General features: G+C 44.9%; 1 protein-coding gene across 1 annotated transcript in view; it reads right to left on the minus strand.

Annotated features, from left to right (window-relative positions):
• Positions 1-998: 998 nt before the first annotated feature.
• The window catches only part of SLC37A3 (solute carrier family 37 member 3), a 39436-nt gene continuing 22807 nt past the window's right edge, over positions 999-17627 (minus strand). Inside the window, exons 8-15 of the mRNA XM_065401326.1 lie at positions 15475-15559; positions 14169-14350; positions 7635-7776; positions 6321-6422; positions 5457-5504; positions 4620-4771; positions 2719-2784; positions 999-1091 (exon numbers count right to left, since the gene is read on the minus strand). Of these exons, the coding sequence (XP_065257398.1) occupies positions 999-1091; positions 2719-2784; positions 4620-4771; positions 5457-5504; positions 6321-6422; positions 7635-7776; positions 14169-14350; positions 15475-15559 (870 nt within the window). The remainder of the gene's footprint in view (positions 1092-2718; positions 2785-4619; positions 4772-5456; positions 5505-6320; positions 6423-7634; positions 7777-14168; positions 14351-15474; positions 15560-17627) is intronic.

A 17627-nucleotide genomic window follows, 5' to 3' on the forward strand; every position in this document is an offset into this window, starting at 1 on the left:
CACTTCATTCAATCCTGGGTCTGCTGTGCTGAGGAAGGATAAATGGCCAACTGTCCACAGAGAACAGGACCGATGACACCAGCTTCTTTCAAGGAGTGTCACCCAAATAGCCATCAAATGCAGAGAGCAATGACTTCAGGTCACAACTGATGTGACAGCCAACTGGTAAAAGAATCTGTATCCCAGTCCCAATCCTCAAAGCCATCTAAGTGGCCGCTGTTAGATCTATAAAGTTTATTGCAATCCTTGAAAATTAGTGTTAAAAGATGATTATCCCCCCCTATTCTACAGTATTTGGCTACTTAACTATTCAGAAATCGCAGGGTTTCGCAACAACAATAATAAATAGATCAAGCATGGAGTTAGCTTCTGATGGAGAAATTATCTGTATATGGGAGGGTTATTAACCGAGGATAGTGGAGATTAATCTGTGTATAGATTTAGCAAAGGTATTTTCAGGACACCTGGACAGCACAAATGCATCCGATTCCAAAGAAACTTTTTGCCCATTCTTCTAAACCAAAGCAAGAAAGAACTTCAGAATATTCATGAAGTGGGCTGTATGGTTTCCCCAGCATAACGAGGTCTCACCATTCACTGTAAGATTGACTCCCCATCTTCAGTTTTCAATATCTGACACTTGTCAGGACATCCAGAAATAATCAGTAAAGGTTATGGCAATCGGACCACAAACCAGGAGGAAAGAGCGCACTTGCTGACTTGAAAGGCTCCGGTGGGACTAGAGCCAAACTGATTAATTCCTCTATCTTGGAACAGCAGCTCCATGTTGCAGATGGCCTCAATCCATTTGGGTATTTGGTATTCCAACAGCAAGTTCTCAAAGGCGGTTCTGCAAAACCTTGTGACACATTCTGAATTAGTCCAAACTTGCAGGGCGGGAGGGGGAGAAAAGAAAACAAACATAAACCTCCCAGAATTTTGATTTGTCTCCCAGTTGTTGATTTTCCTTGGACAGTCCCGCTGAAGGGAAGTGGCAGTCACCCAGTCCGCATACGCAAGCGTCTGTCATGCAGGAGCAATCTAATTTCCCTCACTAGTAAGGGTGAGATGAACAGGATTGTTGAACTTGTCTGTGGAAAGAAACAACATGAAGGACAATTAGCACATGTACATGCCGCTGCATCTTCCCTCCAACACATTTTAGAGGCATTTGTAAGCACAGAAAGCTGGAAGTGAAAGAGGAAAGTCAAAGTTTGCCTATCAGAAGGACAAAAGCGGGCTTTAGACTTTCAGGAAAGTTTCTGAATAAGCTAAGACTCTTCCCTCTACTTAATGGCTTTGCACTGCTCTCTCTGGAGCCTATCAAATAGCTTGTTCAGTTGTTCAAAAAGGAATCACAGAGCAAAGCAAGGCATCACCCCAGCCCTAGCCCTAAAGGAGAAGGAGGTGGATTATGCAACACTCCCAGCCAATACCAACCTGAGCAGCTCATGGTGTGAACTCTGATCTCCTAGACAGAAGCACTGTGCTTCCACCATACTGGGCCAGCCCTATAGAACATTTTCATTTTGGTCCCTCCATGTCTGATCATCCCTCCCACCAACCCAAAAGAAAGGACTGCACAAATTACCAGCTCAACTGCATGCAGATGTGGTCGCCCCGTCTCAAAAAAGTTATATTGGAATTGGAAAAGGTTCAGAAAAGGGCAACAAAAATGATTAGGGGTATGAGATGGCTTCCGTATGAGGAGAGTTTAATAAGACTGGGACTTTTCAGCTTGAAAAACAGGCGACTAAGGGGGGATATGATAGAGGTCTATAAAATCATGAGTAATGTGGAGAAAGTAAATAAGGAAGTGTTATTTCCTCCTTCCAATAACAGAAGAACAAGGGGCCACCAAAGGAAATTAATAGGTAGCAGGTTTAAAACAAACACTAGAAAGTATTTTTTCACGCAAACTTCACAACACCCTCTGGAACTCCTTGCCAGAGGGTGTTGTGAAGGCCAATACTATAACAATGTTCAAAAGGGAGCTAGATAGATTCATGGAAGATAGCCATTGATGGACCTATTAGCCAGGATGTGCAGGAATGGTGTCCCTAGCCTTTCTTTGCCAGAAGCTGGGACTGGATGACAGGGCATGGATCACTTGATGATAACCTGTCTGTTCATTCCCTTTGGGGCACCTGCCATTGGCCACTGTCAGAGGACAGGATAGTGGGCTTGATGGACCTTTGGTCTGACCTAGTATGGCCGTTCTTATGTTACATCAGCTCCTTAGAAACACTGGAAGCCATGTGACAATGCACTTGCACACAGTGGAGTTGGCGGGGGCAGAACCTTAACTTGGAAATTAGAGTGAAATTCAACCAAAATGAATATTGCACACCAGATACAAGAATTTTTAAAGGGGCAATGCCAAGTGCTTCACTTTCTATCACTTAGAAAACCTGCTTTAAAAATCTATTCTTGTTCATTTGGCAATAATAATTCAACATCCGTTTTTTGATTGGTGGAAGGAACTGATATTACCATGGCTGATTTAGATCACTTCCTGGTGTGCCCCAGCCATACACCAGCTCTGGGAACAGCATTATAATTAATGGCTGTGGCAGAAACAGTTTAAGGTGCAAAAGTCATTAAAGCTCTCACAAAAAAGTCCTATTATTTATTTGCTTATTATTCTAGGGTTCAGAAATTCTTTTCAGCTGCAGACTCAACATGGGAGAAAAAGCTAAAGAAGAAAAGACCTCTTACCATAAGAATGAAGAAATAGAAAACCCACATCCATCCCAGATTGTCCTGGATCAAAGAAACTAGATACTGTAAAGAAACAAAATACAATATTTAGATCATCAACACGTGCGCAACTGTGAGGGGTGTTTTTCTGGTGTCACCCTTTCATTTGCATCTCCCTGAGTTTGTGAACCTTTATCGAAGAGGGGAAGTTAAAAAAAGAAAAAGAAAAAAGCCAATCACAAATTCTCTCTTTCAGTATCTAGTGGCTCTTTGCCTGGCATAATGGGAGACTTGCTGCCTTAATCCTTCTATATAAATCCATACAAGATAGGTGAAATAGAGATACCAGCCTGAAGCTTTATAGGTAACGATGTTCAGTGAGGAGAAAAACTAATTACAGCTTCAAGGGGTGACAATTTGACTAGACTGAACAGAGGATTTTATTGCACAGAACATACAGTTACGTAAGTGAATGTAAATACCCTCAGAAAAGCTGAACACTCTAGGAAGATGTACAACTTAAAAAGGACATGCATTTTCAGCAGCTATACAAGCATTAGATAGTTAACCCTTTCCAACACCCTGTTATGCAGATAAGATGCTCAAGCTTCTGCACTGATTTACATCCTGAGCTTAACAGGGCATTGCAAGCTTCAAGTAAAGGCAGAAATTATCCCTTATATGCAGTATTTGAATACAACTCTGTTTAAAGCTCCTCTGTACCTCTCTATTACTGAGCACATTGGCACAAAAACAGGATCTTCATTTTGGAAGCGCTCCTGGTGCTTCTGCTGCTTATTCCCCCACCTGGAGTGACACTGCAGCCATTCCCACTGATATGACTGCAAGTCCAGATAGGGAAGCAGTGACAGGCAGAACTTTTCAGAAAGAGAGACCCACTTTCCATGATACTCTCCTTAAGAAGTGTGGAAAGGGGAATATGCAGGAAGCATGGTACACTGGGAAATTTGTTTCCAAATAAGATTTGAAAGGTGTTAGCAGCCTGTTAAAAGTGGAAAACTAAGACAGCATCTCTCAGAGAGAAAGAATGAACATTTCATTTACTGGGGAGAACCACCTCAGTCAGTAGTTAACAAGTTCTTCTCTGCCTGCAATCAGCACTGCTGATATTCACAGGAATATTCCCACAAGTGCCAATTATGAACCCTAATTCCTTTGGGAAATGGGGGTGTGGACTCCACTCCAACATACATCTTGGTATTCCATGATGTTACACTCTCTCTAGTAGTATGGGGCCAGTTACATCACAGGCCCTGTCCAACCCAAAAATCAGCACTATGTTCTTTCATGTGCATGAATTTTGTTTCTGCATAACAAGTATGTTCCTATTGCCAATGCCCTCAGCTTCTGTTCAGTAACAATCCGTGGTCAATTCCTACAACGGCACACAGCATGGAAGATGAAAGCAAGTGATACCAGTCTTACAGGATGTGAAGTCTGCCCTAGGTAAAGAGAATCACACTCAAACTAGTCTAACATAACAAATTCTTATGTTCTATGTAAAGAGGACATTAATCTTAAAAACAGTATTTCATAAATACATTTCTTCACCAGGGCAGCTAACACCACCTTATTTAAAAACTGAAAATAATTTAAAAATCCAATTTTCTTTTCACTATTTATGGAGTGCAAACGTTTTCCATATCTCAACAGCTCAGGTTATGGAAGTGTCTAAACCCCATTTCATTCTCAAAGTTTGTTGCCACAATATTTGCATTACAAACTCTGCAGAGAAGGTTTGTTTGTTAAAAAACACTGTTTCCACTGGAAATAAAAAAAAGATGAATGGAAACGTTTCAGCTGGGGTTGGAAGCTTTTTTCCCAGCCCCCATGTCACTCCCACGTAGAATTTTAAAGGAACATTCCCTAATTCCTCAGTTCCTCTCTCGTAATCTCACCTGGCCCACTGCAGCTCCAATGCTCCCAGTTCCGTCCACAATTCCTGTGACTGTTGCCAGAGCCTCACTGTTTCCTTTGACCAATTCTTGACGTCCCAGGTCAGCGGAAATCGCAGAGCTGATCATGTTAGATGGGCCTCCAATGAAAAATCCTGAAAGCACCAAAAGACCATCTTCCAATGATAGCACTGCAAAGAGGCTGCCGTTGGCGCAACCCGAGAGTTTCACAGGGCTGGGATTTTCTGCCACCCAAATGTCAAGGGCTGGGGATGTTCTGGAAGTCTCAGTTATGGGAACAGGTTGCAGTAAGGGGAAGAATGCTTCGCTCCCAGAGGGTTTAGTTATCCCTCACAGCGGTTGTGATGTGCTTCTCTGTGCGTCTAAGGGAGGAAGTTGGGGGAAATTCCCAGAAGCCCCTAAAATATGCGTGTTTGAAACCAAGAACCCTCACTCATGCTGGTTAATATAGAGTCCACATCATGGGGTGCTGCCAGGGAAGCTCCCAGGTATGCACCTTTAGTGGCAGAGGAAGCTTACAGCTTCTCGTAGTATAAAGAACGCAAGACACGCTTGCCATCTGAGCTATTCTAGTTTGCAGCATAATTCCTTATTCTACACCTCTGTTTCTGAAAGCTTCTTAAAACAGTGTTCTTTTAAAAAAAAAAATAATTAAAAAAAAAAAAAAAGTTGGGCCTTCATGGTCACTCCTGTTGCAGCCATGGCATTTGGCTGAGAAGGCAGCACACCTGAATACATTAACAAGGTTTTACAGCAGTGTTATTGTTTCTTTTCTGTCTACACAGCTATTGGGGTGAAAGTGGCATTTATATGACGTACCTGTAATGGCCATGATGAACGCGTTGATGGGTTTGCTGTTTGGAGAACCTGCCAGGGGGCAGACAGAAAAGAGGAGTGTTGTTAAAATAAGAAATAATTATATCTAGCTCTTATGCAGAACTTTTCATGTGTAGATCTCAAAGCACTTTACAAAGGAGATCAGCTTCATCATCCCCCATTTTACAGATGGGAAGACAGAGGCAAAGAATGATCAAGTAACCTGCCAAAGGTCACCCAATTAAAGGATTCCCTTGGTGCGGCCAGAGAGCATACATGGAGATGTGAGATCTTCAACCTTATGATGGCTCCCAAGTCCACTGTTTTGCTGAGCCTAGATGTGTCCTTTAATTAGTTGTCCTAACAGACTGTTTCCAAATCCCATTGGTTGCCAGATGCTAGAGTGCTTCTGTAAATGGTGTGAAGTCTAAGAGCTTCTGACTTCTCCTCCTTTCCTAGATCATCTCTCACTCTTTGCCCCCCCCCCAACCCATTGGCTTTTCCTCTTTCAAGATGTTCGCACCTTTGCGTTACTGCTTTACGGTTGTAACTCTGACATGTTGGCAATGCTAGAAATGCAGCCAAAGGAGCACATCTAATACCAACTTCCTCACTGGCACAAAGAAACCCAAGCACTCAGCCCACATCTTTCCCCATCGTTAACCAGAATCTGAAGAAAGACTTCTTCCCAGATGCCATGATCTCTTGGCACAATACAACCGTGCAGAGTGTGACTGGCCCAGAAATATACTCTGAAGGGCAATATCCTGAACCAGAAACAGGTTCAAGGCATAGAAACTGGCAAGTGTCCATCCATCTGGCCCAAAAAGTCCCCCCCTTGCCCACAATAATGCAAAATATACTCACGACTGTATCCAAAGAGAGACCCTATAGCCAGAAGCAAGCTGATCACAAGCACTGGAGCTCGCTTCTGTAGCATATCGGAAATCAAGCCTTGGATTGTCCCACCTGCAAAAATAAAATGAAAGCTCATCGTGCCCTTCCAATTAACATATGGAGCACACACACTGCTGCACTTACTGAATTCTGTTCTTTTATCTTTACCTCTGGCATCTCTATTGTGGACAAAACTCTCACTGTCGCCTGAGACACAGTCAAGGCAATATCAAATCAGGGTACTCAGGACACAGTAGCGAGGATCGATTACTATGTCTCGCTCTCTCCGCGTGTAGCCAGTCAGTGCTTCTGCGGTTTGTTCCTTTCCCCACACACCCTTCCTGTAATCTCAGTTCAGGTCTGCGCAATGTAACACATCGTGGCTGTCTCCTAGAGTTTCCTACTGTTCCTATTAATGGCTCTGCTCCGCTGGTGGGAGCACTAGCACATAACCGATTCTAGGCACCCCAGTGACACTTTTAACACTTTGTTGTCTAACTCTGCTCAGAGCAGATCTAACATCACAAGCGTTACAATGCTGGCAGCTTTGTCTACATTAGCATGCCCATCATTGCAATCACCAGTGGAGCTGCACTGCCGATAATGCATTAGGGAATAGTCCTAGTATAAACAAGGCCATAGAGGCAGCAAAGCAGACCCAGAACAGATCAGAACAGGAGTGTCTTGCAGGAAAGCAGAGTGGACTACTTACCCAGCCAAGAAACAGTGAACATGGGAGAGCAGAGCTCAAGCCATAAAGAGAGGCTTTCTTTGTTCTGGCTAGGAGGCACAGGTACAGATTTTACCACTGGCATAAACAAGCACAACTACACTTGGCTCCACTGAAGACAATGGAGTTGTGCCCGCTCACCCCAGCTGAACTGAGCCCTTTGTTTGCAGCAACGTGGGGACGGTTGCTAGGGTAGAGTGTACCCCTAATCTAGGCCTACCCTCTCGCTCAGGGATTCCAGTGGGAAGTAGGACAGGAAACCTGGGGGACATCTGACTGAGTGGGATACTCTCGTGTTCATAGCAAGTGACGAAAAACTCTTATTGCTGAAGTGTACTAATAGGGTAGTATCCCTTTAAACAGTCTGTGAGCTCTCTAGAGGTACTCACTACTCCTATGTTTTACAATGCAGCCAGAGCAGCAGTGTACGTAACCAGGCCTTGCATGCTGGGCACATTCAGTAAACTGGGCCCATGTGGTTCCTTCATGTTAAAGAGCAAGAGACCTAAGAGCTGGGCAACCAAAAAAAGAAGTTGTTTGCTTGCTGTACCTACCTATGATTCCTCCCACATCGTACCAAATTGAAAGCTGGTCAGCTTCAGCCTCCTTCCATCCAAAGTTGTTGCTGAGGTAGAACGGCAGCCAGAAGAAGAAGGAGTAATTCACTAGTTTCAAGCAGGCATAGGCCAGGGAATACTAAGACAAAAATAGCCAAAAAACCAGCAAGCAGTTAGCATTAGAAAAACACAAGCAGCAACTCCTCCTCCTTCCAATAAGCCCCCAGCTGAAGCTCCCATGGTAAGTGCTTCTGCATTTCACATGAGAATGCAATGTCAGGAAAGCCCAATGCTGAACATCAAAGGGACAGATTGGGGGGAGGAGAAAAATCAACCAGGATGTCTATTTTTAGTGTTCTTTTCATTGTACACAATGGGTTGAAACACCAATTCTTCCAGCAGCTTCACTTGAAGCACAAGCTTCTAAAGAGGAAAACAATCAGTTCATCTCCTAGATCGGAGGAAGTTAACCATGTGACACTAAGCAAGCCAGGGGCCCTTAATTATTTGTGCACTATGTTGAGAAAGACTATGGCAAGGACATTTTATCTGCATCACTGTGTGCCATTCAGAATACTGCTACATACTCAAAGCACCCTACAAAGAACTCCTCGTAATACCCAAATGTTTGTATCCCATAGCTCAAGACACAAGCTTTAGGCATGCTTGAGAGCACCACGTCTCTCTACAGCTGAGACTGTTTGTGGTGCTCTTGCGATGGTTCTGGGGAGTGAACCTGCCTTAGCTTGTAGGAGGGCTCTCTCAGTGGAAATACCTCCCGTCGGGCAGCCCAGAGAACCGGTTCAGCCGCTGTCAGGGTAGGCGTAAGGTATGCTTATTTTGTCAGGTCTTTGGCTGACCATCACTGTCACAGTAGAAGGGAGCCATGTTTGCAGAGTTCCAGCGCTGAGTGGCAAGTGCCGTAGCTTTTTAAGGTACCCAAGAGGATAGATTGTGGATGTGTAATTATTGGCTTGTTTTAATATGGTAAGAGACATAGATGATACAGTGATTAGTGCCAAAGACATTTTGATATAAAATAAATACCTCCGAACACACAGATTTCTTCAGCAGGCGTTTGATTAGCAAGCGGAATAATGGAGGCTTGCCTCCCTTTAAGCCTCCTGTCTTAGAGGGCCCAACACTACCTGCCTCATGGGCAGGATTCCCACTGAAGTCAGCAAAAGTTCTTCAGGAAGAGCAGGACTGGTCCTTACTGAGCCCACTGCTTATCATTACAAAGCACTTCAGAATGGTCGACTGGATTGCTTGAGAGATTAGCCATGCTTAATCTTCAGAGACCCGAGAGGAAGGCTGTCAGTGTAAAGACAGTTTACATTGCAGTTGTTCAGTTGGAGAAGGGGAAAAAACTGAGGAAAACCAGAGTAGGAATATAGTTGATTTGCTTTATAAGTGTATCTATCTCTTGGAAGTTATCCTTGTTTGTATTCAGGGATCCACATTCACTTTCCAGTCTCACATCCAAGCTGCTCACAAGGCCCCATTAGTACACTGAAGTAATTCTGGAACACCACAGGATAGATGATCGATTTGATCTTCCAGTCCTTTGCCCTGGCCACGCAGGATTGTTCCTCCAATGTATTTGTTAGCGCTCTGACCAACCTAATTTTACAGGGCTCAAGTGAGGGGACTTCCACTACTTCCTTGGGGAGTTATTCCACCATCAGAAACTTTTTTCTAATATTCAGCTTCCATTTCATTCACCGTTTTATCCCATTTCTCCCAGAACGTCCCCCCGCCCCACCAAAAAATTAGTCCTGTATGGCCTTTACACAGCTCAAGATGGTTATGTTCCCCTTAGTCATCACTTCACCAAGCTGTACACATGGAATTCCTCAGTGACTGAGGTGTCTGTACCGCACCCCGTCCAATGGCAGCCCTACTCTCACTGTGGCCGTCCATTAGGTGCTACCGTAAGCATAGGCAGTGCTGCCAGACCCACCTATTATTAAGGTCATCAAACATGTCTCAGTATAAAACCCTGTCTTCAGTTGTTTATAACTTTACCAAACTTTAACATTGGGAGTGAAGTTTTCCATGCCAGGTGTGCCCCTCAGGTTAGTGGGGTTTTGCTTTTAAGTTTAAGCCAAAATTGTTTAGCCATTTCTGAGAACAAGGTTATTTTGCCCATTGTCATGGGGCAGGGTTCCTTCACCCTAGATTCCTGTCTGCAAACAGTCCTCACACACAGCTAGTGACAAGTCCAACTAAAAGGGCTCTAGTCACACTGTAAATAAACCAGAACAAGTTCCCCACATCTGAGGGTTCATACATTCTCCCTAGGCACAGGGTGAGAGGGAAGAGATCTTGGGCTTCTCTGGCCCTTCCAGCTTACCCCTCCCCTCTTCCTGTCTGGCTTTTAGCTGTCCCCAGCCGGTGTGCTGAGCCACCTGGTTAATTGATTAACCATTCAGTCCTTAACCAATTACACCTCTATCCCGATATAATGCTGTCCTCAGGAGCCAAAAAAATCTTACTGCGTTATATCGAACTTGCTTTGATCCGCCGGAGTGCGCAGCCCCCTCCCCCCCGCCCGGATCACTGCTTTACCGCGTTATATCCAATTTCGTGTTATATCGGGTCGCATTATATCGGGGTAGAGGTGTATCTCCCTAATTTGTCCCATGTGGGGATGTTTACCAAGTGCCCAGAGTGGTGAGTCAGCTTAAGGCTACTCTCACACTGTCCTTCCCATGTTAAAAACATTTCTGACTATTTCTTTGAAAAGTTCTAGTGCCCCACACTTGGAACAGGACGTTGATGCTTCACAGAGGGGGGCATTTGTGTCAGGATCAGGGATGGCCCTTTTGCTATTCCTGTGAATATCTGCCATGTTATAAGCCTGGGGGGGGGGGTCCATGTTTGTACCTGCCTTTCAATGTTAGCAGCCACTGCTCCAGCCCCCCACAAGTCCCAGCATTGACCAGACTACACATGTGCCATCCCCACAGAGCAATGGAACATGCTGCACCTCCTCACAACTCCTGTGTGTGACTGGATTGTGCATGCTACAGCCCAGGGGTAGAGATGCAAAGCCAGACATTCCTTACAGTTGCAGCTCCCAGCTGCTCCAGGTTAGGGCTGGGCACCAGAACAGGGCAGGGAGTCCATCTTTCTTGTGCTCTCAAGAACCACCCTGCTGGCGCCAATGCAGCATGGAGGAGGAAGCTGCCTGACTCAAATGCAGAGGGGACAAGAGCTGACCCTGTAGAAGGGAAAGGAGCCTGGTGAGACTGGGACAAGGAGGAAGAGAAAAAACTTTGACTGGGAGCTGTGGGAGTGGAGTACTGGCTGGGGTGGAGGACAGGCAGGGACTGGTGGAGGAAGAAGACTGGGAGTCATTTGGGAGGGGTTGGATGTGTGAAACACTGAGGCCAGGTCTAAGCTGGTATACATCGGTATAGCTACGTCACTCAAGAGTGGGAAAAATCCACACCCCCAAGAGACATAGCTACAAAGACCTCACCGCCGGTGTAGATGGAAGAATTCTTCAGTCGACCCAGTGACGGTCTCAGTGAGATGGATTACCTTCATCAACAGGAGGAATTCTCCCGTGGGCGTAGGTAATGTCTTCATGGAAGCGCTGCAGTTGCGCCACTGTAGTTTTAAGTGCAGACAAGCCCAGAGATTGGATGAGGAGGGATGGAGACTGGGACTGGCTGGACAAGGAGATTGGGAACTGGGGTGGGAGGAAAACAGCAAGACGGATCTGCAGGGGAGAAACTGAACTAGAGACTGGGACTGTGAGATGGGCGGGGGATGTGGAATCACTGGAAACCAATGGGGGGGAGGGAGATCGGACAAGGATGCTGGGGTAAGACGGGGAGCATGGGTCTAGCTGGGCTGGTGGGTCAGAGAAAGAAATGAGGCCTCAGACAAGGAGTCCAGAGCGGGAGACTAGGACTGGCTGAGTATGAAGACTGGGACAAGATGCCTGAAGGAGATGGGGACTGGGACAAGGAGCGAGGACTAGATAAGAGAAAGGACCAGGACAGGGACAGGTTGGAGTGGAGGGGGCAGAAGGGTATGTGCTCACTAGAACACTCCCCTCCAGAACCTGAAATGGAACCCAAGATGGACCACGCTGTTCCTCTGCTGTCAGTAAACATCTGTGAAATCCCCAGGCAAAGTGTGTCTCGGCCCCCTCTAGTGCTGGTCCACATGGAGGAGGACCACAACCTATTATTGCTACCAGTTACTCAATTAGTTCCAGTGGCAAAGGTCTCTGCAGTGGATCTAAAAGTTCCATCCCTGTCCATTACCCATGTGGATGTCAATATGATGCCACCTGATGGATTTTTTTTTCCAGTTTGCTTAAAATAAAAACCTAGGAAATACACACAAAATACTGTGTTAAAAAAACATTAAGGGTGCAACGTTAAGGGTCTTATTTGCAGAAGTGAAGAGCACACTCAGCTGCAACTGAAGTCTGTGCTTTGAACATATAATGCTAAGTACTCTGAAATAAAAAATATCAGACCCTAGGCATCTCAAATTGGGTACCCAAAATTAGTGGGCACTTTGACCTCAATCTCTCTGTGTCCCAGTTCCCCATCTGTAAATGAGGATAATACCACCCCTCACCTCATATGGTTGTTATGAATATAAATTACTATTTGTGAAGCATTCAGATACTGTAGTGATGAGCGCCATCGGAAAGCCCAGGAGGGAATTAAAAATTCTGTATTCAGAGCAGGGTTTGAATAGTGTGTAGCAAATAAGACTGGGGGCCATACATTGAACAAGGATAAAACAAAATATTGAATAGCTGCTCATTAATTGAGCGCTGTCCATCCTGTGCACTGAATGACACAGGTGTCCTGTGGGGAAAAAGTGCAATCATGTAATTAAGGACTACCATAATGCATACACACAAGGGCAATATTGCCAACCCCAAAAGTTTGACATGCATGACTCAGAGCCCTCAAAATCATGACTTGACAACAACAACAAAAATTGTGTGTGGCTTTTGCTCTGTCTTGATTTTTGTACTCCCCCGCCTGCCGCATGCGTGTTTGTTTCCCCAAAGTTATAGGGAAAGGTAATTTCGGCCCTCACTGAAGGACCTCTCGCTGGTTGCCTGATGGTGTGGAGTTCCCAGCTTCTCCCCAAGCCTCAACATTCTAATTAATCTTGTGTCCCCCTCACTTCCATATCTGCCCATCTGCCTGGGCAGCAGTCAATTCTGGTTGCTAAGATAACCTTAATCCTGGCATTTCCTAACTTTTGAGTGCTTGATTTTGCAACCTTAACAATGTTCTTTTAACACAGTTTGTGTGTGTTCAGTGATGTGTTCTATGTAGATGTCCCTCGACCACCTGATGGTGTCTGACACCACGAGCTGCCACATCAGCCGAGCATAGCGTTGACCGATTCCACGTTCTCTCAGCACTCGCTTGTTACTGGGGTCCCATGCGCCCAAGGCTCCAACAATCAGTGTATGTGTCTGAACCTGGTAACCCTTAGCTCTCAAGGTTTCGGCCAGAGGGCCGTATTTCTCTACCTTTCGAGCTTGGGCATCGTGGAAGGCCGGGGTCCTGTTCTCGAAGGGCACTGTGACATCTACCATGATAATCTTCTTCCGGTCCTTGTTGGTGATGACGATGTCCGGTCACCATTGGCTGTTGGTTCCGGGGATGGAAGAGTTCATGGCAACCTTCCTCACGGGTGGTGGGATGGTTCTGGCGTTGTGTCACAGCTGCCAAGCTCTCGAATGGGGCTTGCAGCTACATAAGACGTGGGGTAGCGTCTCATTGGCGTAGCTACACTTCCTGCATCGCTTGTCCCGATTCCCATGGCGGAGGGCTCCATTGAGCAGGACATAGTTGAGCCAGGCACGGTGGATGAACCGCCAGTCGGTGAAATGAGTGAAGCTGCCCCCGGCGAGGAAGTGGTTGCTGGCATCCCACTTGCACATCACCTCGAATGCCTTGTCCTGGTCTGGCTTCTGTTTCAGGTTTTCCACGTATTGGCAGCGGATGGCATCCTTCAGGGTCCTCTCCAGCATGGTTCTAGCTCTCGGAGTGATGATTGTGTGATCTGTATTCTTCACTGGACATCAACAATACCAGGAGGAATGAGCTGGACTGCCGATGAGAAGCGCAGTCAGGAAAGTAAAATACTTTCCTCATGGATTGTATTTTCTAAATGGACAACCAACTTAATTTTCAATTACTGAGGGACAATCACCACTCACTGATATATTTTGCTTTCCACAACCAAATCTCTTTACCACTTTTTATGAGTAATGTACCCGAGTATTCGGATTCTAATATCTAAACTGTACTGTTAAATCTATTCACCTAAATTTGGACTATTGCTGATTATGCACTCTATGCATCTTATGACTTTTAAAAACTAACTTTATATTTGTGGATAATCTAAGCACTACACCCAGATGTACAGACACTCTTTTCCCAACCTGTGTATGATATATATATTTTTTAACATTAGCTTTAATAAAAATTTTAAAACTGTAAATCATTGCAAACAACAATGCTGAGTCCTTACCAGCAGAACACCTGGTAGACAACAAGCTTGGAAAAAGCCAATGGCCTTGGGCTGGTTGCTAGTATCAGGTGCTTGAATAGAGTAATTCTGATCATCCTCATCCTCCTCATTATTGCTGATTAAGGGTTTGTTTGCATCTTCTTCAGCACTGCCCTCCTGTTCTTCTCCAAGTTCAGGGAGGCCTAGAACACATGAGAATGTACACGAGTAACAAAGGACAACACCATTCTTTCCCCACACAAAACCCATGCTCACTCCTTTTAAGCATTTCTCCCTTCTGACACCCCGCTTGCTCTCCCATACCTCCATCCTCCTTTGGCTTAGAAACTCTTCTAGATGGTGTTCTGCAGAGTTGCCAGTAGAAACTACCCTTTGTCTTCTAGCGCTCTTGAAAGTATTCTGTCTGATCCTGGCGTCGGCTTTGTCTGTTCTGAGTGTCTGGCCATTAGTTGGAAGACACAACAAATTAGTGCATTTCCCCCTATTTAGTGGCTAGACTCCCTGTGCGTGGGTCCTGCACACATCACCTCAGGCAGTATTTGAACATGGATGCTCACAGTGTACCAGCAGCAGTTCTGACAGAAGAACTAACAGGAAGACTCTGTATGGTGGATTTGCTAGAAGCGGTCCTACGCTGTCTGACCTGGAGGACATCCTTATGTACATTCCAACACTTCAACAGTTACCTCCTCTGCAACCTCCCCAAAAACTTGGGAGACTCCACCATGTCCCTGACAATGCCCTGAAGATCTCTTTTCTACTCACACTGGAGACTCTGCCTTGCCAACCATCTTCTCAGATAAGGCCTATGCCCCCTTCAGAGCCCATATGCCAAGCTTTAATCAGCAGGCAGAGTTTTGCAAACCCAAAGCATTCTTTCCCCTCATGGGATGGAGAGGATTCTAAAACTACTGCTCAACACAATTTACTCCCATGGAAGTCACTTGCATGTTCCTCTATTAACTCTTAGAAAAACACCTAGTTCCATAGGAAGGACACTTGGGAACTGGGTGCATTCTAAGGAATATGGTTTGCACACTAGTCGGACCCCTCTTTGACCCTCTGTCCATATGAATAACATTGTCTGCACCTAGCGTGTTGCAGGCCAGGAAAACGTTCACTCAGGTAGCCACTACCGGGCTTCCAGGCAAGTTTAGAACTGTGTCGGTGACATGAACTTTTGGCAGCAGGAATTGGGCTTTTGAAGTGACGTGACAATGTTAACCACATTTTTAATGCCACATGGGGGAGCTGCAAACCTGCTTGCCGACTAGGGTTTAAGATGACATAGACCTCTTTTACTTACCCACTTCTTTCGGGGAAATCAAAAGTCCAAAGAAGACAATGATTCCTCCAGCAAACTGCACTGATGCTGTCACCAGGAAGGCATACTGGAGAGAAGAGAGAATAAAAGAACTACCTTTCACATTGCTCTTTGGCATCTCATTCTAAATTAAACATTCATTTCTATTTTTCCAACCACTTTCAATCACACAGGGTTTCCATGCAATGAGACATGCAATTTCTCTGTACCCCATCTCTGTGTGAGAGTAAACCATACCAACATAGACTATCTCCATAAAATCTAGAAACACAGTCACCCCTCCCTCCAGAGTAGACTCTATGCTGTTTACCACGCTGGAAGGGGAGCACTGGAATGGAACATATGATGGCGGGGAAGGAGCTTAGACACCGAACACCAGATATTATTCACTTTCCCTTTAATGAAGGCAGATAATGAACATTTCGTCTTACAGTAATGGCCACAGCTAGCACCTCACTGCTCTTAGTGGTTACAAAGCAGAGTACATACAGGCATCTACCATTCAGAAGGGTGAACCCTAACAAATGTTCCTGGAGCTTAGCTTCCTGTTGGCAGAGGGGAATAAATTAAAATAATAAGCTATTGTATTTCTGTACTATTTTTCAAGTTTGTGCAATAAGGATCTTCAGGCACCTGAGCAGAGCGCATGAACATTTCTCCCTTTACACTCTGCTGCATTTAAGATTTCCATGAGAGTGAATATTGGAGATGTGTGTATTTAGTCCATAAACACTGCCTTGTTCTCAGGTCACTAGCTATATAATATTGCTTTACAAGGGGCAGGGGTGGGCAGATAAGGAGAGAACGTCCTAAAATCAGGTTGTATTGTCCAAAAGGTGAAGACCGGATTTGCAGTTAGTGGACATGCTCGAGCTGGAGCCCCCTCGGTATAAGAGAGAAAAGGCTGCCAACAGGGGGTTCTCTGTGAAGGGTCCTTGACTTTGGAACTCTTCCCCAACTTGGTCCAAAACAGCTCGCATCTGGCCTTTAAGCCACAATGCAAAACCCTTTTATTTTCTCCCTGGCTTTTGGTGATAAGGTGGGTTTAACATCTTTTTGTTCCTTGGCCATTGTGGGATGGAGAAGTGCTGGAGATCAAGTAGTAACTTTAACACTTTTATATTTCAATATTGTCAAGAACACCTAGAGCACGGGAGAGCAGCTCTTTTATCCTATAGAACTCAAAATCAATAAATATGTCTACCTGAAGGGACTATTTTTACTCAAGTGATGGCTGGCAGTTGGGGGAGGAGTTTTGTTTTTAAGTACAATACTATTGTTCTCAAGCACCAGACTGCACCTGCTCAAGCCAGGCAGGTACAGGAATGTCAGAACAGAGGCCCAGCTTTCTTAGACTCTGCTAAAAATCTTACAAGATGCTCACTGAGCACAGTCAGATTGACATTAGCACTGATTATTTTTATATCCCGTCCCCAAAAGAGAAGGAAAGCACAAACTCCACAGTGAGAACTACATTTCAAATTTCAGCCTAACCTCTTTAAAAGTATATATAAAAATATGTAGTAGGAAGGGAAATTTTTACTGGTCCGTAACACAAGAACAGCTGAAGGTATTTTACCCAAACTTTCAAAAAGTGTTTACCTCCAGGAGGAAGTCAAGAATAGACAATTCTAGCCCAAAAGGTGGATGTTTTGGGAAGCTGAGAGTGGCTGAAAACGGGTGGTTATAATGAAAGCTGTTTTTCTACCTTAACTATATCATAATTTGGGTCTATTTCTATAAGAAGCCATATTAATTGCTAATCCTTGTTAAATGCTCCCTGAAGCAGCGGCATGCCCATCCCCACACCCTGATGGATGTCTGTGCCCAGGGCCGGATTAAGATTATGAGGGCTAAGGTTAATGGGAGGGAAGGGTCTAAGTATGAATTACATATTGCAAAAAAATTATGAAGTCATCAAACATTTATCTACATACGTATTTACATATTATTTATTTATGTAAAATTAACAAGTTTATTCTACTCTCACTACACTCAATTCTTCAAACAAAATTCCCCCCCCCCCTAGCTTTAGCTGCGGCAAAGTCATGAACGATGTCATCGTAATTCAAAGACCTGACGATTTCATTCTCAATTCTCAAGAGGGACAAAGCACTGAGATGCTCTTGAGTCAT

This window comes from Emys orbicularis, chromosome 1 (assembly GCF_028017835.1).
Source record: "Emys orbicularis isolate rEmyOrb1 chromosome 1, rEmyOrb1.hap1, whole genome shotgun sequence".
In the NCBI taxonomy this organism is placed as follows: domain Eukaryota; kingdom Metazoa; phylum Chordata; order Testudines; family Emydidae; genus Emys; species Emys orbicularis.